This window comes from Grammomys surdaster, unplaced genomic scaffold, assembly GCF_004785775.1.
Source record: "Grammomys surdaster isolate TR1022 unplaced genomic scaffold, NIH_TR_1.0 126133, whole genome shotgun sequence".
Classification (NCBI taxonomy): Eukaryota; Metazoa; Chordata; class Mammalia; order Rodentia; family Muridae; genus Grammomys; species Grammomys surdaster.
The window spans coordinates 102567-128601 of NW_021620941.1; the positions used below are offsets into that span (position 1 = coordinate 102567).

The 26035-nt window shown below is 43.1% G+C and overlaps 1 protein-coding gene across 1 annotated transcript in view; it reads left to right on the forward strand.

The window, feature by feature from the left end:
• Pbx3 (PBX homeobox 3) overlaps positions 1 to 22101 on the forward strand; it is a 58058-nt gene extending 35957 nt beyond the window's left edge. The window contains exons 5-8 of the mRNA XM_028757127.1: positions 15209 to 15374; positions 16719 to 16831; positions 17611 to 17700; positions 20586 to 22101. Coding sequence (XP_028612960.1) covers positions 15209 to 15374; positions 16719 to 16831; positions 17611 to 17700; positions 20586 to 20678 — 462 coding nt within the window. The 3' untranslated portion in view covers positions 20679 to 22101. The remainder of the gene's footprint in view (positions 1 to 15208; positions 15375 to 16718; positions 16832 to 17610; positions 17701 to 20585) is intronic.
• The last annotated feature ends 3934 nt before the right edge of the window (positions 22102 to 26035 follow it).

Sequence of the window (26035 nt, forward strand, 5' to 3'; positions counted from 1 at the left end):
GTGGAGTTGAAGCTGTCACTAAACAATGTGTAAAGAATAAAAGAGTCAGATGTAAAAATATGAGAGTGCTTTGAGTGGGCAGTAACACCTAGTGTAGACCAGGGACACCTGCTTGATCTGGGAAAGGGGTGCCTACCATGGGGCAGTGATTAGCCTGCTCTTAGGCCTTCTCTAGGAATGTCAAGTATGCATATTTCAAACTGGACTTTCCTGATGGAACCTCTACCACTCCTTTTGTGATACTCAGATCTAAGAACAGGGGGACTAATCTATTCCCATGATAGACTTAAGTGGTTTTGAATTTTCCTATCTTAAAGGAAGTCCTCATCTGAATGTGGACCTTCCAATTTCCCCTCCTTCACTGTACCCATCTCCTTTCTTCTGTGTTAATATGTATTCCCTCCAGTCCCTCTGCATCCTGTCTCTCATCACTGCATCTCACCTTTCTAGTGCCTCACTTCTGTGAGGCTTGTCAGGGCAGTAGGCTAATCTGCAAGTCAGGGTCCCAGCAGAAAACAGATGGCATGCTCAAAATAGAAAAATGTGAGACAATTTTAATAAAGTGACTATTTATAAAACTGTGGGCAGAGTGTAGGGAAACAACGGATGATGTTGGCAGGTGGTTCTGTTGCTGCCTCTTAGCCTCAAGAGATACAGGAAGAGTTGCCAGAACCTCAGAAGGATGTTACATGAGGGAAGGTGCCAGGGGAGTAGATACCGTGGCCTCCTTTTCCTCTTCCTCTCATCTCCTTCCAGCCTCCAGCAATTGGCAAGCCTGAGGCAGAGGGCAGCCTCAGGGCCCACAGCAGGGTGGAGAGCAAGAGGAAGGAATGATCAGAAAATAGATGGTGTAGCCCAAGGGCAAAGATGCAGATCAGTGCAGGATGCATTCCCAGACCCCCTGGCTTCTCTCTACGTGATTCTGTGATGCTCCCTCCCAGAAGCCTTCTCCAAAGGTGCCCTTGACTGTCTTTTTCTTTTCTATTGGCTGCTTTTCTGTCCTTACTCACCTATCCTCTCTGCCCAGACACAATGTGGGGAGAGGCTTACTTACCTCCTGCCGATAGCACCAGGAAGAGCCCTGTAGGAAAGATGATCTGTAGAACCTGGAGATGGATGGATAGGATACCCCAGAGGGAAACTAGCAAGGAAAGGTATTCTAAGCAAAGAAAAATGCATCAGCAGAAGGCTGGTCTGTCAGGTAACCCCTACCTGCTTTGCTCAAATGTGCGATTGGGCTAGAAATAGAATTATGGGTGCTTCCGTGAGAAAATACATGAAAACCACCTATAAGTGGTTGTTAAGTAGCAAGTATGTGTGTGTTTCTCTGTGGTGTTCTCTACACACAAGAACCAGGGAAAATGGTGTACTAATTTCTGCTCCTTCCAAGCTAGCTTTCCTTGATAGCCAGTTTATGCCCTCCCTTGCATATTCTTATAGCTCCCCTTTCCTCCACAGCTCTTAGCCTAATCTAAGGGTTAAATTGTTGAGTGGTGTTCACTTAGAGATGGTAAGCTCCATGTTGGTTGGAACTGTTGGTTGCCCTATTCAGAGCTATATTCTTAATGCCCAACAGCATCCAGCCCAGGCATGAAACATTTGCTGAGTAAGGGGCTTAAGACAATAGGAATTGGAAAGTCAAAACAGAGCCTGGTGGGGGAAGGCCTACACTTATGAGGCAGAGTGGTTTAGATCTAATAACATCCAACTAACAACTTCAGAGTCATTGGGCAGTGTTATATCATGAATGCCACAGAGATCCTGCCTTTATGCAGCTCACATTCATGCAGCTCACATTCTAATCAGGAAAGAAGAGATGTATGTATGTATGTATGTATGTATGTATGTATGTATGTACGTATATGCACACATAAGTGAACACATATATGGATTTATATATAAGTGTATGTGGTATGACCCATATGAATACAGTTCATGTAATTATTATATGAGCAATTATATAAGATATCGTGTAACATAATATTAAACAAAGAGGTCATAATTATTAGGCTATATGTATATAATCTTCCATAGTGTTAAGTGCTATTCCATAGAATAAGGAGAGGTATTCTGAAGAGATGCATGATTAGATTTGTGAAAAATAATTCTAGCACCAGCAGTGCATATCAATTTAAATGTAATAAATGAATGTTTTGCAAATCTTATGGCAGATTCCAAGCCCCAAATTTATCAAGAACTGTAGTTTCCACACAGAATAAATAAATAGTAATCCATGCTAAATAGTCAAATCTAAAGTATCCAGAGCGAAAATAAGAGTGTGCTATAAAAGCAACACTTACACTGTCCACTAACTTAACTGAATAATAAAGTTGTATCAGGGAGGGTGGACATCATCAAAGAGATGAAGTTAAAGCAGATGTCAGCTGAGAATTCCATTCCTGCCCAAATGCCTTTTGATACAAGTCAAATAGAGATGTTTTTATGAAAAATTGAAGATTTGTCTCACTCTATCTTAAAAAATCTCTCTCTGTCTGCGTGCGCGCATGTGCGAATGTGCGTGCACGCGCAAATCTTCATTGAGAAATAAAAGATTTCAGATAGGAAGCTGTAGAATATGGTAAGAAGAGAATAGTTGGGTGGGTTTGAATCAAAATCTATTACATAAGGATACTAATATCCTACTTTGTTTATAGTATGCACAGGATTAAAATGTGTAATGATAATGTCTTGTATATGAAGGGGAATATTCTAAGACTCTTGCATTTTCTGGGAAAATACCAACTAATAAAGTGCTAGTTAATGTTAAACTCCAGTGGTCAGGACTGTGAAATCTTTAGTCACTTTAAGGGTGCTAAAGGTCTACATAATTTTCAAATAAATACCAAGGAGATATAGAGTAAAAACTAAAGAGGGGTAAAAGGGGGAGGGGGATACAGAATAAGTGAAACAGATTAGAAATACTTATGGGCTTATAGGATTCCAAGTATGTCAGTAGTCATAGACTAAATAAGCAAGAAAACATAGTCGAATAGGATATAAGAGGAAAATTATGTGTTCTTTAAGAAATGTACTTAAAATATAAGGATACAGGAAAAACAAGAGTAGTAACCTCAAAAATATATAGTGGGCAAGCAATAACCAATAGAAAGCAATACCAGATTCAAGGTACTTCAAGACAGAAGATTTTACGGGTAATACAAAATAATCTTGTGATAGAAGCTCTACATTTGTGAGCATTTGATAACATCAGCCCAGAATATAAAGCAATTCAATAATTTCAAAGAAAAATTAAGATCGAAAAATCACAGTAGGAGAATTCCATATCTCTCTGTTACTGAGCAGCAGATGGACACAAATGCACACTACAGCATGGACACAAAACAGTGCTTCTCAAGCTTTAGCATGCATAAGAATGATCTAGACACTGGTCAGAATACAGATTTCAGGACCCTGTTTCCGTAAGTTCCAAACCAAAACATCTACAATGGTTCTGATGGCTTGTAGATTCTAGATTAGTATTGATGTTGGTTGTTTTGGTGCATTTAGGTATCACAAATATAGAAGATTTGAACAAAAATTTACAGCTACATAAAATACTATATCCAATAGTTGTAGAATGTGTGTGTGTGTGTGTGTGTGTGTGTGTGTGTGTGTGTGTGTTAGGTTTTGAGAAGGAACGGGGACTCAGGTAGTCCCGGCTGATGTTGAGCTTGCTATGTAACTTTATCTTCTTGCCTCTACCTTCTAAGTGCCAGAATAACAGAGTTCTACCACATGTGAAGTATACATTTTAAACAAGCTAAGACAGAGTATACTTTCTGACTACAGTGGAGTTATAGTAGACATCAGTAATAAAAAGACATGAGAAAATTTCTGAATGTCTGGAATTTAACCAGTATCTTTAATAAGCCCTGGGTTAATGAAGAATACACAGGGGAATTTTGAAAACATTTTAGTTAAGTGTTAATGGAAATTCAGGTATGTCTAAGTTTTATTGACTCCTAAGGTTTTTCTTGAAAATAAATATATACATTTAAATGCATGTATATAGTCTATGGTATGCATTGATTATGGTATGTGTATGTGTATATTTTATATACACACAGATAGCTGGAGTTAAATGATAGGGAACCATCTCAGAATATTAAAGGAGACTAATATGAGACTGAAAAGACTAGAAAGGAGGAAATAGTAAGAATAGAGGTAGAGATGACCAGAACTGAAAACAGACGGACTGCACCCCAACAAAACTGAGCTCTGCTTCTTTGAAAATCTGTCTGGTGGGGCTGGAGAGATGGCTCATGGTTAAGAACACTGTTCTTGCAGAGGACCCGAGTTCAGTTCTCAGTAACCACATGTTTCAGCTCACAACAGCCTGTAACTCCAGCTCTGGGGCACTCAGTGTCTTTGGCCTCCATGGTCGCCTTACATTCACATGTGTATACCCACACAGAGACACACAAACTTAGGTAAACATTTGGGTGTTCAGTCCTTTAGTATTCAGAATGAGCAATGTATTTGTAGTTTTCATTCTTAGAAATGGAATTAAAAGATGAGTCTCTAAGTAGAAATGGGAGCCTCAAGGAGAAGGTGAGTAGGTGGGCCTGTGTTCTGAACTCAGACCAGCACGGTTTGCTTATGTGCTCCACCACTTACTAGCTGAATGTCTGAAAATGTCATTAAGACTCTTTAGGTCTTTGTTTGCTTGTTTATAAAATAAGGAAAATAGTAAACTCTAGCTCATTTGATTGTTGGGAGGATTGATCACCACATATGGAGTGCTTCGTTGGTCTTTGTTAATGTTTACACTTGCTAGTACAAGTGTAGTGACCAACAGAAGGAAGGTAAAGGTAAGACAGCATGCAAGAAGTCAAAGCAATGACAAAAGGGGTTGCCTTGGGGAACACAGTGCCCTCCCAACACTCATGAGATGTGTAGGATGAATACTCTGGCCAGAGATGAGTCCAAAAAAGTAGGGTCACTGGCAAAGCCTGTTAGCGGCCTGAGTTTGTGATTTGCACTGGCAGATCTCGGAGTCCAGGGGTAGAAAGAGGTTAAAGGAGTCACAATTTTCCTAACTGGGACCATGCCAGATGAAAATAGAAGGCCAAAGTAGGGACATTCTAGACTGGTAATTTTCCTTTTCCTATGTCTCATTCAACTTGTTAAACTATTGTCCTGCAGGTATACCAGCTCGTAGCCAAAACTCATCTTAGTTACTCATAGCCCTAAACAGACAGCGACAGTGCCCTTTCGCAGCCTAAATTCTGAGAAATGTGTGTTCCAACTGTAGATCCATGTTCAGTCAGGATAGCCAAGGGCAGAGGAATTTCTGACCAAGCTGCCCACCTTTTGCTGGGACCTAGAGAGGGCTGTTTAATGGAGCCGTACTGTCTGTAAGCTCTGAGTGCTGGTGTGTCTTTGTGAGGTTTGGTGCTTATTGAGATCACTGTGAAGATAGCAGTACAATTTGTATGTCATGAGCGCCCAGTCAGTGCTACTTTAGCAGCCATTCAGCCAGCATTTGGGGCTGGGAGCTGATCATTGGACTTGATCAAGAGAGGAATCAGGAGCTAGAGGTTCTGACCTCCAACAAATCAGTGTACTAACCGCAACTGCCAGCCCTCAAGTTCCTGCAGACTACAAAATGCTGAGATCCAGGGTGAGGAAGGGATATGTCTGTTCTTAAACTCTCACAGACCTAGCCTTGCTGTAGTCTTTAGTCTTTAAATGCATATAATGTGGTTTGGGCGAGGTGTATTCATGTATTTTCAAGGGCGGGGTTCCTTTTAAATGAAGTCAGTCAGGAGTCAGTCAGGTGCTCACAGTGTGTGGGAAGCCTTAGGTTGACTCCAGCATTGTAAGACATAATAAAGAGAAGGAAAGGAAATCAATGACATTTTCTTTCATGTTTCAAAAGAAACTGCCATGTGTGTGCTAAGCAGTGGTGCTGGAATAAACAAAACTTGTCTAGGACTTTTATATAGGACTGAATAAAATTTTATGTTTTTATTTACCATCATTAGATTTATATGAAACATCTGAGGGTAAAAATCTGCCCTGTTATTATTTAGGATACCCTTGGGTTTGGATTCTGGGCTACGGTATTACCTGGTGACAGTTCCACCTTGTAGCACACTAGTGAAAGCTGCTCTGTAGCTGCAGTACCCCGTTGTGAGACTGTGGCTCTCTGGAGCCCAGGAAGGAAAGCATGGAGTGTTTACCTAACCTAGTTTTATTTTTAGAAGTAGGAGAATTTTTTTTTTTTGAGGGAAGGAAAGAGAAATAATCTTAAAGGATGCACCATCTGTGGAAGCTACTCTCAGCGCATGTTTCAGGAAGATGAGCAGTGTCATCCTGTGTGCACTGTGGCCATGAGGCTGACAGTTTATATAGACTCTTGCAGATGAGACTCTTTGTGAGTGTCACGAGTATTTATCAGTCTATCATGAGAAAGAACGAAGCCAAACTCTAAGGGTGTCAGCACATTATGGCAATACAATCTTTCATAGCTTCCAACAAACAGACAAACAAAAATACTGTTCTTGACAAGTATTTTGAATTGACTGACTTTAAATTACTTCAAATAACGTGGAAGCAGAATCTCAAGTTTTTTGGTTCTTCCGTTAGGAGTGATTGTGTTCCAAAAGTTGGTTTTCGAGCCTGTTGTTATACATTTGGAGTTTATTTTTTAAAGTGAAAATAAAGGTTTGGATTATCATTTTGTACTGGAAAGTTTAATTTTTACAGTAGCACCATTAGTGAATGTCACAGCCCCTAATATAGCCCAGGACAAGAGAGCCTTAACTGTCATGACTGGCCTACAGTAGACAGGAACACAGGTAGGCAAGGACTTGCAGAGCTGGTGGCTCTAGTTAGCTCTCAGAACCATTTATCTGCCTGTCCTTTAGAGCCTCTGGGGAGACATACCACACAGTTATCTAGGCTTTCTGCCCTTGAGGAGCTACCAGATGCCTGCCTTGGGGGGCAGAGGAATGAATGAAATGAGGTTTAGTGTTTACCAACACATTTGCCTTAAAAGTTCAACAGACCTGGCTCCTATCCTTCATTTAAAACTGAGCTTATAGCACGGGATAAGAACATATCGATTAGGGAGAAACTTTGACGAAGTAAAACATTAACCATGCAGTTACACTTGCCATGTTCCATTTTACACGGCCTCCCATTCAGCATTCCATAATGTTTGCTTAATTAGGCACACTACATAAAGCATGCATCACAGGTAAACATGAGGAGACACAGTGGCAAGTTTGTCAAGAGCTGTGCTTCATAAATTTTCAGTTTGCTAATTTCAATAGTGGTGCTTCCATGTTAGCTGTCTCTTCTTCCAGACGTGGTCTGCCGTGGAGGGAGAGCTAACACCCTGCAATTGTGCAGATTAAGTCTCAAAGTGATGGCTTTCTCCTTTACTTAATGTTGTTATTAACATGATAAATAAATGTGATAGAAATGGAAATGTAAGATACAATTAAAGCCAGCTGATAAGTTGCCTGTTGGTGACTGTATAGACATTGTAGATGGGTTAGCCTTTTATTTTAACATGGAATTTTTCTTAAATACAAAGCTGTTGGGAAATTTTAATGGCTTGAGATTTATAAAGTGATTTAATTTTGTATTCAGAATTCTGCTACTTGAAACCTCTCCCAGATAAGAAATTAGAATTGATTCTTCCTGAATCATTGGGGCCCAGAATAAAATGCATTAGTATTGTGTGACTTTTCAGTAGTATATATTTACTATCACTGTGTTGCCTGGTCTGGTCTTGATCCCCTAGGCACAAGCAATCCTCCTGCCTCAGTGTCCCATGTGCTGAGACTACAGTCATGTGCTACTATATTCAGCTCTCAGTAACTGCTTTAGAAGCAAAACTGCATAATGACATTTCTATTGACAATGAAGTATAGGCAGGCTGGTGATCGCCCACTGGCATGGCTGTCTTAGTATGTATGAGAACTCCACACACTACCATGTATGTGCAGGATGCCAGATAGCAGTACTTTACAGAATTCATATTTGTTAAGCACTATATGCTAACAAAATCCACCATTAATCATGACCACACTTGGGTGGTTGGTGTGATATTTCATTCCTGTGCACACATACAAGTCTGTGGATATATGCATCTATGTCTATCTGTGGGTATTTTCACACACAAAGACCTCATATCATATGAAAGGAAAAGTTAACTTTTCTTTGCAGTACATTATGAATAATTCCATGTCAATAAGTATTTCTTTTCAACATGATCTATAATCAATGATTGTTTTCCATCATACAGGTCCCTATACATTTTTGTTGTTGTTATTGCATATTATTTATCTTTGATGTTATTACTATAAGTAGGGTTGAGGTAAATATCTTTGTACAAGTATCTCTAATTCCTCAAGATAAGTTTTTATAATAATTTTGGTCAGAGAATATATATAATTTTTGTTGACATAATCTCTGGAAAAGTTAGGGTAAATAACAAGTCACACATACACACAAACTCACTTGTTTCTTAAATTGAATGCCTTTTCCTCGAGCTGACCAATTTATTCTTGGTCTAGCTGCTCTTTGTATCCCATGGGAGAGGTTGCCCAAGTGAGCCGCATGCTTACAGTGAAGAAGGCCTTCTCCAGGCATACCCTGTCCTAGAGTTTCCTAGCTGTGGTCACAGAGGAATTAACTCCTAGCCAGAATTAGACCAACCACTTCAGGCAGCATTTTCCAGGGGAGCCCTGCTGCTCCAGGCAGCAGCTAGTGATGCTCGCAAGGACATCCATGCAGGTTTAAATTCTCACTGATGGATCTTTTGTGTGAGTGTGTATATTCTCCGTCCTCAAACCTTAAGGTTGCTGCAGGAAGCTTCCTGTCGCTTCTTTTTTCCTTCCTCCCACTTCCCATCTTTCCTCTCGTTTTCTGAAAGAAGGAATAATTGGCCCAGTACCTCGGAGTCTTTTGCCCTAAAGTATGAGCCCCTCTTTGGTCCTCAGAAAAGGCTAATATGAACTGTATTAGTAATAACCTATGCTTTGTTCAGAATTTTATAACACTTGCCTCTCTGATCAAAAAAATGCATGTAAAATAAACTTTACATTTATTGTTCAAAATAAGTACTTTTATTTATCAGAATAAGTATTTATATTGCTTTCACCAATTTTAGATTAAGTGTAATGACAGCGTAATCCAGAAGGGAATATCAAACATGTATAGCTTTATAATTATAGGAAATAAAAACAATTTAAATGTTTAAATTTTCATATATTTCTTATGCTAAGCATAAAAGTATATTGCATTAGGATAATATGGGAGAAAAATAAAATAGAAATATACTTTTAAGAACAAAAGAATGTAAAATTCTGAACTTGAAAAAAATGAGCTTATATGTTTTAAAGTGGATCGTTTGAATTGGTGTGCTATTGTGTTTGACTGGCTACATTTTAAAGAGTAGTGTTGCAGTTTTATTTTGAAATGTCAACATTTATGAAACGCTGAATAACATTGTTTATAACTCTAAGACTTATAATGAAAAATCGTAGATGCCAACATTAAAAATGTGCAAGGAATAAAAATGTGTGAGCTAGTATATGATCTTTCAAAATTACTTTAGGGAGGATTCCAGCAAATTGCTCGCAGCCCCTCAGCACTGGACAGGCCCAGCTCCACCTGCCCTTGCCATCAGCCACCACACAGTGGACCCTGGGATTGTAGCAATGTGATACCTTCAAGGCACACTAGCAGGCTCTACCTGTCCCTTCCTGGACCACAGCTGGCCTACCTGCAGGGATCTCACCTGTCACACAACAGTGCCTCGCCTCCCTTGCCCAAAATGCTGCTTACTCCTTCATCTTCCCCTTAGATCCTGCCTCTTCAGAAACACTCCTGGATGCCCCTCACCTCTGTCCTACAGTGCTTTTCCCTGCCTCTATCACCACCAAGAGAGAAGAGAGACAAGGAGTTGGAGAAGTGAATAATCTCTAAGGTCTGGGGAGAGGAGGCCACAGCTTTCACTGTAGCTGTTTGTGTTGGTGTGAGCTTCTAGAGGGTTTGCCACTGAAATTAGGAGTGGAAAGGATGCTGAAGCCCAGTTTAGCTTCTTCCTTACCTCGGGCGGAAGGTCCCTCTAATTTCTCAGACTTGCTAGGACATCTCTTTAGCTCAGTATGACCTCATCACCATCTTTCAAGATTTGCTAACTGTGTTGAGGGGCTGCTATTGCTTTCATGGCCATAAAGTTAGATTTATGCCATGTAGTTACCTTTTCATCTCCCCACAGCACCTAGGACAATACTGACGATAACATGCTCAGTAAACATTCTCAGAAAAACAGAAAATGCTGATGGAAGTCCTTCAATGAAATCTGGATCCATCTTATTTTGCTATATGGTTTGAGCAACTTGTGAATGGTCTAGCTGCCCTGTTCCTTCATTGATAAAACATAAAGAATAGTAATAGCTAATAGTGATCAGATAATGCATTTGCCTAGACCACCAACACACTCAACTGTTCTATGATGGAGGTGTGTTACTATCACACTCATTTTATATGAGAGGGGACTGAACTTGTTCAAAGTCACTCAGCTTGTTAAGTAACAACATAGATGTGAGAGCAGAATGTGAGCCCTCGCCATTTAGCCTTCATATCCAAACTTGCATCTGACTTGACTATTTGCATTGAAAGTTCACATGAAAGGATAAGAGGAAGCCTTATTGAGAAGCTGGGGAGCTTTTTAGCCAGTAAAATCATTGTGGTTATTTTGTTTTGATGCTAGGGATTGAACCCAAGGCCTTGCATATGGCATCACTGAGCCAAAAACACTGTTTCAACCCCAAAACAGCTTTGTTTTTTGAAGTGGTGATCTGCAGGATGTAGGCAGGGGACATGGATGATTATAGCATATAGAAGAGACTGGAGGCTTTTCCTGTCACTTGGCCTGGGAGAAAGTGTCCAGAGAAAATCAGCAACCCACACAGTGTACCCTTCTCACTTCCCTGACTTCCAAACGCTCTGTCTGGGGCCAGGCACACTGAGTGTTAGTAGAAGAGTGCTTATGTTTTTATTCTCATTTTTAATTAATCTTAAAATTCTTGCTTGGTCCTTTGCCCCTCTCACAGCCAGAGCTGTGAATCACTGACGTGAGACTCAGAAGAGAAGAACAGGACAGTGTATTCCATTTCCCCTTACCAATTTCCTGCCTGTTTCCACTGAGGGACCAATGTACAGACCATCACAGTTCAGCAGTAGAGCAAGCTGTCCTTAGTGGCCCGTTCTGCAGCCTGGCTCTGTTGTGAGCACTGTTGCAGGAGGGGTCACGTGCCCTGTAACTTTTGTGCTTCCCACTGAGTAACGATGGGTCTTCTGCAAGTAATTGTTTCTATTTCTAAAACATGAAAACCGTTTCTGAGTTTAGGTGTCAATTTCTATATTAATTACACTGCTCTGGGTTGCGCTGTGTGAACTTACTAGCTGACTGCCTCGGTACCCCAATCTGTGATATCAGAATGTGTGTGATGTGCATATTTTAATTTGAGAAATAGTTTAACATTTCTAGATATTCATTTAAATGTGGTTATGCAGGTTAAACATAACGTATGATCGCTGCTTCTTTCATTGCTTCCAATTAAACCTTGCTTGTTAGTTTAACCTCTAGGTAATCCCATCAAACAATTGATGTCAAGGAAACACTGCCCACAGTAGCTGCAGATGAGTGGCCATTAATTTTAATTGCCTTGATATTAAAGATTAAGAAGTATTGGGACTGGCAGAATGGAAACGATCTGATGTCAAGCAAACCCACTTGCTAAAGCTTCCCCAGGCTGCTGGTGATATTAAAATTTTACTGTGAGAATTAAATAAACCTTTATTAGTGATGACTGTTGTTTGATTGGTCCAGGGGTGTGCATAAACAGAGGATTCTTACATATCCAGAGATGAGGCCTTCCATGGTAGAGATTCCTCAATTATGAAACTGTTAATAAAGCTGTAATCTGATTTTCTAGGCTAGGTTTCATTAATGTATTATAGCTTCTCTGATTGTCAAGGTAATATTAACTACAAAGTACTGAATCCAACAGAGAATTATTGAGAAGGAGAGAATTCTAAGACGGGCCTTTGTTGCTACATTCAGAGATGGGGGATTTTCATTAATTATGCGTAAGAAATGCCAGATTCTACCTCAACCAGAACTGTCTCCTTTTGTACTGTAAACAATATATTCAATACTTAACTCTTTCTAAAGCCTAATGGCCAACTCAAGAAAGCCAGAGGGCTATTATATACAGAAGAAGCCATGGGCTTGCCAGCTGGAGATGTGCCTCCTAAGCTGAGACTATGAACTGTGGAAGGTGGGGAGATTCCAAGAGGATTTGTTTTAACAATCAGTACCAGAACTTGAACATTTGGGTACTATTTATATCTTGATTCTTCAGAGCTTATGGTTGGTTGGTTGGTTGGTTAGTTGGCTTTATGTTTTGTGGCCTGCCTCCCTCCCTTCCTTCCTTCTTTCCCTCTTTCTTCCCTCCTCTCCTCTCCTCTCCCCTCCCCTCCCCTCCCTCCCCCTCCCTCCCTCCCTCCCTCCCCCCCTCTCTCTCTCTTGTTCTCTCTCTCTCTCTCTCTCTCTCTCTCTCTCTCTCTCTCTTTCTCTCTCTCTCTCTCTGACATGATCTTATGCATTGGAAGCTGGCCTTGAACTTGCTATGTAGCCAAAGATAACCTTGAACTTCTGATCTCCTGCCTCTACCTCCAGAGTGCAGGGATTGTATGTATGCACCACCACTCCTGTTTTATGTGGCACTGTAGATGAAACCCAGGCCCATTTTTCTGGTTTTAGAATGGCATAATTTGGGGCTGGAGAGATGATTTAGTGGTTAAGAGCCCTTGTAAAGAACCCAGGTTCAGTTCCTAGCATCCACATGAGGTGCCTCACATCCTGAAACTCTAACTCTCATTTCCGGGGATCTGATGCCCTGTGGCCTTCTCAAGCTCCTGTACACATGTGGTGTACATAAACACATACAGGTATACATTCATACACATAAAATAAATTAATCTTTAGAGTGTCATAACTCTGCTTTGGGAAAGGATCATAAGGCTCCCTGATAGGTTCTTTCTGCATGGAAGTCCCTCTGCAGCCTGCTCCTGCTCCAGGCATGCGCCCACATCGGCATTATGACTTCTCTCCCCTCTTTTCTCCTCTTCAGAGTAGCTCTAGCTAATCTGGCCAGACTCTACCTGTTTCTTCTCCAGCATATCTGCCTGTCAGGCCATCCTGCACACACCTACTACAGGCCTGCCATTGTTGGAAGAGTGGGGGAGTGGGAAAGTCAGTGGCAGGAGGTCCTAAGACCTGTGGGCTGTGCACGTGGACCTCATTTCCTGAATTTCTAGTTGTCAGAGATAAGAGCAGTTTTATAAGAGTGCATGAGAAGGAGAGACAGATTGGTTTTTTTTTTTCTAGTCCAGGATAAAGTATATGTTCACTCAAGGCTATCCAAGGATGGAGTCAGGGACTCTGCTGTGGACACCACAGCTCTGAAAATGTGGATTGTAGGAGCACAGAGAGAAAAGAGGAGAAGCACCTGCCCTTCCACTTAAAACAGATGTGCTGAAGGTTAATGCCAGGTCTTATGGGAATCTAAACACTGAGATCTAGTATTCTTTGTAAAAGTTGGGGATAGAAAGAGAAAACTCAGAAAAATCCACATAGAGAGAATCATTGGAGGTTTGGGACGGGGATGGGGATAAAGAGAAAAGGACCAAGAGGTGAGCCTTGGAGGATGGACACACTCACACACACACACACACACTCAGACAGGTATTGAAATAAAATGTGGAGGGTCTGTGGGAAGAACGAGCTCTGGGAAGGATGGCTGGCATTGCTGAGAGCCTAAGCCTTACCTAAGGATGGCTGAGTGGCCTGGGCCACCACCTTGTTTTGGGGTGAGTTTTTTCTGTATTTCTGAGGAGCCCGTGCTGCAGCATGGGTCCTCTCAAGTGTTCTCATGTGTGTTTATGTGCATGTGTGTATACTCGGTGCTCTGATGGCAGCATATGGGCAACAGTAAAGCCAGTGATGTCTTTCAGAGATCCCCTGCCAGAGCTTTCTAGCCTTCTCCAGGAGTGTGCGTGCCATCAGTTGAAGAATGAGAGCACCATTTCCAAAGCAATTAAAGACTTGGCAGAGGTGGCCAGCAGGGCTGCCCACTGTAGAAAATTGGGTTGGAGGGCTCTGAACTGCATCCCATTCCTTTTCTCTGCTCAAGGCCCCTGAGGAGCTCTTCTGAATAATACCTAGAGTAGAACAATGGCTCTGGTACCACACCAGTGGTTCCTCTGCTAGATTAGCAGGCAGTTCCTGGGGAACAAAAGAGAGGCAATTTCCTAGGATACAGCATTGGGCATGCCTTCTTACAAATGGCTATATGACTTAGCTTCTTTACATAGCTCAACTCCAGGTATCTGGGTACATGGTGTGAGTCTGAGCGCTAAGTGTTGGGCTATCCTTTTGCTGTCTATGAGTTGTGATGAAATCAGCCTTCAGCCAACATCCTCTTTCACATTTGTACTGGCTGACATCACAAGCAGTTTGAAAACAGAAAAAAAAAAAAAGAAAAAAAACTCTATTCTACCTTATGGAATCAGCCATTCCTCTGCATTTCATTTGACCTTACTGAGATGGCTTGAATTTTCAGGTTGAGGCTTCCCACACAGTCACTGGCAGAGCCTGAGCAGCCATCTTGGCAGACGTGCAGTGTCTTCCAAGGCAGGAGACAAAGGGATCTTTCATCCATTATTAATTGATGTCCCTCTTCAGCAGATCAAACATGATTCTACTATATAGCTGCCAAAATGGTTTCAGGTCCACAAAAGAACAATAAGTCATTCTTTTCAAGTGTGCTTCTTAATACCTAATTTAACAAATGTTTCCAGTAGCTTTTCAGCTTCTGTTAGTAGTCTGATTGCTATGTTTGATGCACATATAACAATTGGGTGTATTTTATGAACAGTACTCCCAACCATTTTAGTGTTCCCATGGCCAATTCCAGGAAGCATTGTTCTTCCATTAGAGTTCAAAAGACTATCCCAAAGTGGAAAGTGAACCCCTAAACTATTATGCGGTGCAAAGTGGCAGGCAGGGCACTGTGTCAACCAGAGGCTTCTCATTATCCTATAGTACGGACCAGAAGTTTGACCTTTTCTTTGTGACTTCTCTACCCTTCCTATTACATGTTCCTGTACTTGATAGGTATCCAACTGGTTTGGCAACAAACGAATCAGGTACAAGAAGAACATTGGCAAATTTCAAGAGGAGGCCAATCTCTATGCTGCAAAAACAGCCGTGACAGCCGCACATGCAGTGGCCGCAGCCGTGCAGAACAACCAGACTAACTCACCCACCACGCCAAACTCTGGTGAGTATGGCATGCTCACTCCCTACTCAGCCAGACAGGCATCTGCCACAACATCCCACCCCAGACTCTGAAGCTTCAGGCTCACTGGTGCACAGTGGGGCTTTCAGGGTAGATTTGTATTCCCTTGCAGGCTTGTTCTGGAGATGGGTGACTAAGGGCACAGCCTGTGCTGGTAAACCCACTGTTCACAGTGAATGCCACTTGCTCCTGTAGACTCTAGAACCTTTGTACTCAGTCGTGGCCTTTAATTCAGCAGATAGGCAGAGCTCTATCATATACTGTGCTGCCTCTCTGTAGGGTCACTGGTGGTCTGTCAGAGTGAAGCAGCAGGTATGTACTGGTTGCTGGAAAGCTGAATGCTGAGCTGAGGTGTAGCTGTGCTTCCTGTGCTCTTGGCTTCAGGCTCTGGGTGCAGCCTATGTCTGTGCCATGTGGCTTGGTGGACTTACATATAAGGAGATGGTTTTCTTGGTTTTGTTTCTGTTTTTTTGTGGTAGTGGGGATTGAACCCAGGGCTTTGCATATGGGAAGCTTAGTCCTTTGCCATTGATCTACATAACTAACCATTATTTTTTTAAGCTAGTCTTACTAAGTTGTCCAAAAAAGCCTTGAACTCACTTTGTAACTCTGTCTGCCCTCAAACTTGTGATTCCTCTGCCTCAGCTGAATAGGTGGGATTGCATGTGTGCCACCACAGCTGGCTATAAATGCACTACTTTTGACTCCTTATGCAGAACATTCTGTTTAAATTTTATATGGCATTCATGATGGAGTTTGAAGAAATGTCTTTAACTTACAGGGAACTTGGCTGGCAATGAAAGGTGCAGCTAGCCCTAGTAGAAGACTTGGAGGGTCTTGGAGGCTTTCTAGGGAGATTTAAGAATATATATTTAAAGGTCCAGAGGAAGGCTGTCTGTTTAATTATGTGCCCCCATCATTTCTAATGGGCCACAGACACTGGTGAATGGAAAGGTAGAGTCATAGCTAGGAGAGAGTGTCAGAAAAATGTGTCCAGGTAATTCTCCACTATGGCAGCAACATTGAAGAGCTTGTTTGGCCAAGTCTGCAGAGGAATGGAAACAAGGAGAAGGCTGGGCCAGCTCCTGGGTACTTTCTGTCTATTTTGATTTGTCTCTGATTTTTTCATTTGGGTTCACCCTCTATAATGTTCTACCTGTGTGTAGTGTGAGTAGCAGGAACTTCTAGAACTGGAGTTAATGTTCTGTCCTTCTAAAGTTGGAAATGCCTCTCCCTTCTGCCTTTTTTCCTTTCCCTACATCTAGGTCTTTGGGGATTGTGTGTGTAGCACTCTGTTATTCAGCTACTTAACTCTTTCCTTTCCAGGTTCTTCTGGTTCTTTTAATCTCCCAAATTCTGGGGACATGTTCATGAACATGCAGAGTCTGAATGGGGATTCTTACCAAGGGTCCCAAGTCGGAGCCAATGTGCAGTCACAGGTAGGAGAAATGCCCCAGCTGGGGCCTTTCTGGCAGGGTAGGGTTTGGGCTCAAAACTCCCCGCTCTGACCCATGGAAGTGGTCTGCACATCTATGTAGAACCTGTGCTGGGTGCATCCAGATGGGACACATTTGCCCACCTCTTAATTCAATGAGAAGTTAAGTGGACAATGCCTTTGATGATTCAAACCTGACGAACTTTGTGAATGCATTCGGCTCTGGCTTGAGCTCATGGAGATGGGGGAGGGGGACCTATGTTATGACAGAAGATTGTGTGTACCTGAGAGAGGGAAGGGGTGGAAAAAGAGGGAGAGGGAAAGAATGAACAAGAGAACATACTGTTCTTTTATTCCTGCATTTTTGTAAGTCAGGAAACTGAAACCTGAATTCTTAAAGTAGATTCCAGGTTCAACCCCTTTTCTTGTCCTTTTGACTGAGAGCAAGTATTCTTACTCTTAGGCATTGGTGGTTAGGGACAGGGCGGGGTGTGGATTCTGTGAGTAGGTTTTCACCCACAGCCACACACACTTGGTTGCTGTAGATGGAAAGTCTGCATTACTGTGAAGATGCTATTGTTTGGCTGGTGTGAAAAACAAAGATATGTGAGTTTAAATATGCAAGGAATCTTTGTAATCCCTCCAGTCACATCTAATTGATAAATTTGTCTTTCACTGAAGATGCTCCACCCTTGTGGCACACATGACTCAAATTGCTCCCTTTTGTAAGTGCTGATGTTTTAATAGACGGAGGTGATGAGTTCTGTTTCATCTCACTTCTAGGTGGATACCCTCCGTCATGTTATCAATCAGACGGGAGGCTACAGTGACGGCCTTGGAGCAAACTCACTGTACAGTCCACATAACTTAAATGTGAGTACCTTGGAGAGCAAGCTGTGGGAACCGTGTCAGGGAAACGGTGACTAATGAACAAGTTAATAGTCACTGGACTTGGCTTCACATCTTCTTGGCAGTTGGGGGCGGCAGCATCTTTGCTATGGTTTCATTTTGAGGCCGGCAGTGCTTCCTGTTACCTAGCTGTCCTTTGAAACCCTCACGGAAGCCCAAAGGGGCTGGTGTCCTACCATCAGTGGGGACTTAAGTACCAGCCCATTAAGACTCCATTTCACAGCAGCCGTGCCGTGTGGGAAACGGGTCATTTATCTTAGAATCAAGCAGCAGGAACATTCCCCAGCACAGAGCAGGTGAAGGTAATAACCTTGGAGGCCCAGCACATCAGCAACCATGCTAAACAAAGAACCCCATTCTAGACTGCTGGCCTGGGGTGCAAAATGGAACCCCTGAGCTTAATGGCCTCTCTGCTTTAGTGATGGAGAAACCTTTGTTACTGATTCACAAAACTTTTCCTTGCTTCCTACCCTGACATGGATGGGGAATGGCAGACACACGGCTCTGCAAGGTGTGAGGAATGCCCTGCTCTGGGACAAACGGTAGCAGACCAGAGGAGAATGGAGAAAAGTCTCTCCTTTTAGGGCCTTCGTTTGGTGTAAGAGAGTAAATATTAATGACTTAAAGTGATTGAGGATGTTCAATTGTAAAGGTAAAAAAAGGACCATTAAATACTCAGATCTTTTACATTTGAAATGTCAAATCTTTCTTTTTGGGTTTATAAATAACTCATAATAACCCACAACAAGCCATATAAAAAGCCTTTTAGTTGCATTTCTCCTTTTTCATTTAAGTGTTTTGAAATGCTTCAGAGAATGTGCGATATCCTTATCAACATGATAAAATATGAAGCCGTGATTGCCTGCAGCATTTTACAGACATGAATTCCATCTTCACTGATGAGGCTTGATAAGACGCTGTTGTATAATACAGTGCATAATCTCAAACCACCAGAGTAAGGATTAATTTATTTTGGGGAAAAAAAAAAGAGTGCTCGTTGACAACCTCTCCTGCAGGGGAGAAATATTATACATTTGTTGTTTATAAATTTGGATAAAAGAGGAATGATGTTTACTTCAGATGGGATATCTTTAGACTTGGATTTGTGTAAGAATTCTTCTTTTCCTAAATTCTTCTTTTCCTAAGGAGATTTTCATACCTGAGGGGAAACAGCTTACCTTTCAGATAGGGGAAGGTATGACTTTGAGACAGAACACACACGGGCTTGTCACCACCCACATGACATGACTGAAGCTTTCAAAAACAGTGCCATGACTTATTATTTAATCCTATTTCTCCTCTAAGCCTGAATTTGGTATCTCAAACTGCAAATTCTTTTTTTCCATTTAGACTACCAGCTCTGTAGGTTTCCTGCCCACCTCTCCCTCTAGCCCCTGCCCTTGGTCATAGAGCAGTAGTTCTCAACCTGTGGGTCTCAACCCCTTTGGAGGCTGAACAACCTTTCACAGAGATCATCTAAGACCATCAGAAAACACGGATGTTTACATTACAATTTACAACAGTAGCAAAATTACAGTTATAAAGTAGCAACGAAAGTAATTTTATAGTTGGGGTCACCATGGCATGGAGACCTACATTAAAGGGTCACAGCATGAGAAAGCTAAGAATCACTATCCTAGAGGGATTGAAGGGGCTTTGTATGCAGAACTATGCAGCTAACCTGAAGACAAGGAGTTCTTTAAGAACAGTATGGGCTTGGAATGTGGCTCTGACAGAGAGCTTGTCTAGCATGCTCGCTCAAGGCCCTGGGTTCCAGACCCAGTTCCAGTAAGCAACAACAATCACACACACAACTGTTGTTGAGGAAGAAACAGTCGACTGCACACAGATCTTCTGCATGTCCAAAAGACCTTCAGGTGGACTCTCTGGAGAAGTTACAGATCGACAGGAGGGTGCAGAGAACCAAGGGGCCCGGTGTGTGTGTGGATGTGAGGCTAGGCAGTAGAGAACCAAGGCTGGCTGGAGCTGCAGGGACTGGGTGTCAGGCAGCTCACTCTTGCCTTCCCTCCAAAAAGGCCTGCCCTGTCAGTTCTGCTCAGTGTTCCCCAACTCACAAGCCCGGCACCTTCCTCTTCTTGACTGACATAAAAATACGTAGCGACAAGCTGTCTGCCACAGCAGAAATCTGATCAGACATTGATTTCAGCAATTGCCTCTATAGGGCGAGACATAAGGCAAATTTGTTTTTGAGTACTGTTAGTGCTGGTGCAGGTCCGAGGCAGGCAGGGCCAGCCGCAGGTGCAGGCAGCTGCACCATCCCAACCAGAGGCTCCATTTGCAGATAATTGGAATCCCGATTTGAATAGCATGTGCCCCTCCATGGTTCATACATTTTCATTCTGGAGGGATTCTGGTTTGGAGGGAAATTATGCCCTTCATTTTCCAAGGGTTACACTAGCTGGCTGTCGTGTGTATATAGGGGCAGCTTCTCTGGGAACAGTGATAAAGCTGGCTCAAGTGTCTGCTTCCTGGAGCTCAAGGTTGCACCAAGGCATCTTGTTGAGCCTTTGCACTGGACCTCCTGAGAGGTTACTTTGAATGGTGATTTTTACCAGCAGATCAGAAGCCAAGCTCTGTGCCAGCCTGGGACTAGCTGAAGCCATCTTCCCCAAGCTGATTTGTCACTCAGCCTTTACTTGATGGGATGAATTTGTTTCACATGCATTTAATCCCACTTTAACACATGCTTCCAACTCCTGCCAAGGTGGGTTCAGAAAATACATTTTGCTAATGCGCCTTTGCTCTCCTGTGTCATTCTGGGTGTTCTAAATTGGGGAGTGGAATTAATATGTGGACGTGCACCCACTGAACTGTGCCTCTCCTTTCAGGCTAATGGAGGCTGGCAGGATGCAACAACTCCATCTTCTGTGACTTCTCCTACGGAAGGCCCGGGCAGTGTGCACTCGGATACCTCTAACTAGTCCCCGGCGCTTTCCCAGCTGACAGGCCTTGATAAGCGCATTCAGAGCAATAGGAGGAGAAGAAAAGCGTTTTGTAACCCACCACCTACAGCTTTACTGTCAACTCTGTCTTCTTAGAGAACTCGGGAAACCTGTTTTTTAAGGAATCATAATCATTTGTATTTAAACTTAAGACACATGTTTAAAAGAAAGCACTTTATCCAATTAGGCCAAGATGTAACGTTGTTGACAGTTCTTTAACTGTTTCATCCTAATTTATTATGGGTCTTTTACATTAATGGTTCCACAGTTGCCAGTTCCTTGGCCTTAAGGGTAAGAAGTACCAACTCTGCTAGACCCCAATTATAGAGCAGGCAAGGCTCACCCTGCCCAAACTGAACCCTTGCGGATTTCCATGCAGGCTTCCATCGTTGTTCTCATGTCACGGATGGGCTTGGAGGGAAGGCAATGTCTGCCTGTCTTCTTAAGGAAGGCGTTTCAGGACTTCCCTCGCCATGTTTGTGTTGCCATCTCTTATGTTGTAATTAGGTCAAAGACTGGTGGCCTCCTTTCTCCCTCTGAAGTACCACAGCTGGGAGTCTGCGCTAATGAGACCATGGATCCAGATTGCCCTAAGATGAAGATCTTGCTGCTACAGAGGTGAAAATAAGACCTGTCTGGGGTTTGACCGTGTGCGCTGGGTGCTGCACAGACTTGTCAAGGTGTGCTCTTCCTCTGCGCAGCCTGGAAAGGCCCTGCTCTCTGGAGTGCTGTATATAGTGTAGCAAAAGAGTATTTATACATCCCACCAATCAAAACACAGCTTTATTACCTCATGCGAACTCATACAAACCAATAGAATCCCAACATGTTCTGTAGCTTAGAGCGCTCACTTACTACCTCTGAACAATACTCACGCTGTAGTTTGTCTCTTTCTTATCTTTTTGCATCTTGTAATTAACTCTTTGTTTCCCTTCACAAAATGTAATGTACATTGTAATCTTTTAAAACAAAACTCAGGGTTGCATTTGCAACCTTAAAAAGCCAAGATCGGCAACATTGGGTCTGACTCTTAATACAGGATCATCCAAGCTGTTGTAAATACTGAGAAGCGTTGTGAATGTTCTTCATCTTGTTACTAATCCATACCGAAGAAAAAGGAAAAAAAAAAGAAAAAAAAAAAAGACGGGTTCTTGTGATGCGTTCAGATTCAGTATTCAGCACTGTACATCTCACCCTGTGTGGCGGGCCTCTCCTCTTTTTGTATTGTATGCGATTCTGAAACTGACTGGGTCGTGACTATAATTTGTGGCGGTGATTCTGACGTATTAAAAGCGTTCCGTGTTCCTTTCTACTGGCTCACACCCTGGATTGAAAAGTCTTCCTTGTGGTAGTTATATGTAGTTTCAAACATGAATAAACTTTGCTTTCCTGATTAAGCCTAGATGCCATGTGTGTCTCTGCTCCTTAGCTAACATAGGTGTGGGTGTGTGGAGTGGGGGGTGACAGTGCTTGCTGGGAACTGGGCTAGCAGACACATGGTCAGTGAAGGTGTAGGTGACAGTGAAGCTGTCAACTGCTGTCCCTGGTGAAGCCTTGGACTGTCCACCAGTCCGTCTCACATCCCTTCACTTCTCATGTCTATGGGCTGAAAAACTGAAGCTCAGACCTGGGGCAGTCCAGAGCCCACCTTGACCCCAGGATGGCTATCCTCAGCACTCACATTCCTCTGACCTAATGGTGATTCTAGAACTTGCTAAATGGTCTTCTGAATAACAAGAGCTTTGTCCTGTTTACTTTTTAAGCTAGTTGCAGATGAACAAAGGTCTGGAAAGAGTGGGCCTCACTTGCCAATCAAAAGGCAAAGCCCCCTTACCCTTCTCCCTACTCTGTCTTAACATTCTGTTTGCAATACATACACCCAGCTAGACATTTTTAACAGGTTGGATGCTATTTTTGTGTTACTCAGATTGTAATAAAGTCCATATATTTGCATACATGCTTGTCACTAATGTCCAAATCTTTATAATAAAAGAGGTCCATTGCAGATAATTGGCCTGTTTACTATATCTCAAGGAAATTGACTCACAGGAAATCAGATTAATGCTAATCAGTTGCAGCAAATGTCTATGATAAATATATCTGTTTTCCTATTTCAGCTGGTAGAACCAAGCAGAACAAGGGCTGGGGCCACCGCCCCCATTAATCTTACAGCAGTTATTCTGTGCAGATAAACTTTATAAAATAGATTGCCCTCCATAGCTGTCCTCCCTCATGTGGGTGCTCAGCCTGCCCATAGGAATCTCTCCCATGGCTAAACAATTATTTGCATGATTCAATTAGCTTGTGGGTTAGCCTTTCTTATCTTTATACATAAAATAATCCCTGAGCTGTGTGGTTTTGCAAACTAGATCCAGTAGAAATATCACATACAGATACACAAATTCATCTTCCTTAGCATCCTCAGACACCCACAGACCATCTTGGCTTTGTCCTGGGTCAGTCTGTTGAAAGAAACACTCACTGGAATTTACTGGGGGGTTCCTAGCACTTGGAAGCGATACGGGTAGGATCTGTGGCTATATTCTGGATATACTCATGTAGGAAGAACCATCTTTCCAAAGATGCTTGTACAATCTCCCTCCTTGCTCTTGACCTCCGGGGGGTTGGGGGGGGCATCCCATTTAGATTGGGATATTGGGATAGCACATTGGCCTTCCTACCCAGCCTTCTGGAGCTCACTGGAATAGGTATAACTATAGGCTTGAGGCTATGGGCATTGGCCCCAAGGGCCTTAAGTGGATTTTTGGTAGATTTGAGCTGGCTACCTTTCCTGATCAAACAGTGGGTTAAGACCAGACCCAAAGACAATGCAGTCCACCCAACTGGATCACTGGGGCCTTGCTCAGCTGGTTTTGGAAGCCAACATTTCATGGGGTGTTGGGAAGATGGGTAAGACCCACCCACCCATGGAGCCAAAGGGAATAACAGCAGACACTCACTTTAGCCCACCACTTGCAGGCTTACAGTGGAAGATGAATAAGAACATAGGTGCTTGTAAGAGAATGTGTGCTCAGTGTCTGGGGCCTTCGCACCCCAGCAGCTGCTCATTTCTAGCAGGGTGTCATTCACATAGAGACACCAGGTCCTCCTGTCCCTTTTGTCTAAGTTGAAGGGGCTGTGTACTAGAGAAGCCTTTCTATGTGGAAAGTCATGTCAGGATTGGCTTCCTAGATATGGGAGGGGTAAATGTGTGCCATACCTTGGGAAGGAACCATCCTGGACAAATGGCCTCTGCTTATTGAGCGTCTTTCATATCTAGGCCAGCATTACTGACCTTCCAGCTACCACTGGTAGCAGAAACCAGAGTCTCCAGTGAATGATGGCCATTATACCTCTGTGCAAGGTCCTTTCTGGGGTAAAGAAGCCAGGAGCATTCTTCCCTGTCCCCTTAGACCTTACATGAATCTTCACCCATATCTGAGTGTTCTGAGGTAGGTGTGATGAAGACACATTGTGTGATGCCACCTATCTGCATCATCAAGTTTAGGGATGACTGATAGAAAGAATCATTGTTCTGGGGCTGGGTCAGGCCTGGCACCATGACTAGTGATAAAGCACTTTCCTAAGGCAGTGAGCACAAGGCTGGGACATGACCCCACTGGGAACTTTATTGCTGCAGAGGTCCTGTGCCTGGACTCTGTGCATTTGTGGTGTCTTCAAGTTCCAGGCTCTTCCCAGTTTTGGCCCCTACCTCCTTGGCAGTTCTGCCTTACAGCTTTCCAGGCTCTTGCCCTTTATCCTCCTACTGTGGGCTTTAACATAGGCAACACCATACCCCCCATTATTGTGCTTATCACACCTCAGTATACAGAGGTCACTAGAGTGGCTACTATGGCTGTCCATTTTCATAAAGGAAATCTAAGGCTCAAAGAAGGGGGTACCACCCCACCAAGATTGGGGGTTCTGAAGGTTGAAACCCACTTGGCCAAATTTTAGGTCTGGGTGTGTCTGAGCACAACCTGAAATTTTTACTTTTTGTATGGGGTGTGTGTGTGTGTCCACGTGTGTGGGTACTCATATGTACACAGGTGCATTTACATCTGTGTATGTATATGTGTGTAGAGGTCTGAAGTTGATATCAAGTGTCTTTCTTGATGGCTCTCCACTTTATTTATTGAGGCAGAGTCTCTCCCTGAAGCGACTCTGTAGTCTTCCGTGCCTGCCTCACTTCTCTGTGAATTCTGGGACTATGAACTCCGGTCCTTAAAGTTGCACAGTGAACTCTTCATCCACTGAGCAGTCTCCTTGCCCTCTTAACCCACATCTTAAACCCCACGTCTGTTAGTGTTTCTTTCTGTCATATTGGGCACGTGGGCTTTCTGGGTCTCTCTACCACTGGTAAGTCCAAAAGTGACAATTAGATAGAGCTGAGGAGGGGTTTCATAGTGACTTAAGGCCAGTGACAGGCCTATAATTTGATCCCAGTTTGTCTGGATCCCAGCTCCCTGAAGTGACCTGCTCTCTGCCTGGTGATTTGGCTGAAATGCAGGAAGCTTGCTTCCTGCCAGGCCCAAGTGCAGAGCCGGGAGCCTGTCCCCCAAGCCAGATGGACACTGCCAGTCAGGTCTATAGAACAGCTGCATGGCTAAGAAGAGCCTACCAGCAGAGATGTAGGCGCCCGAGGGATGCTGTCCGAGTCTGGTCCTGCCTCTGTTTCATATACGCTGTGTGTGTCCTTGGGCAAGTTACATGGCCTGCCTATGACTGAGCTTCCTTAGTAGTTATGTGCCTACCTTTTATGATATGGTCAGGCGCATTGGTACTGTCCCCTGAACATAATCCTGCTGGGTCTGGAGTCTAATTTGTCTTAGAGCAAAGAGTGTACACTCAAATTCTTCCTCATGTCGAACCTGCACTGTTGTTAAAATCCAGGCAGATGGATCTTGCTTCCAAGCACCACTCTGCAATACAAAGGGCGAGGACACCTGAACCTGGCTGAACTTTGCCATTTAGCAGCTGTGTGTGACCTTGGACATGACACCTCTCAGAAACCTCTGTTTCCTCATCAAGTGGTAACCCTGTTCCCACCTACCTTGTAGGTAAGTTAAGAGGGAATGAAACTACGTGGTATGTAGAATGAGGTGGTTCTCCTCTCATGATTACTCATTGATCCAATGAGAAGGGCAAGCCTGGGCTACTTCCACCAAGCAGTAGGGTTACTAGGAGGAGTCAGTTACCAAGATAGGGTCTGTAAGTGGATCGTCCTTTTAACTCACCAGCTCAGGCTTGTGCCCAAGCCTCCAGGCTAGACCTTAGCAGAGGCCTAAGGTACCATCTCAGGAAATACTAAAAGGCTGGTTCTTTTTTTTTTTTTT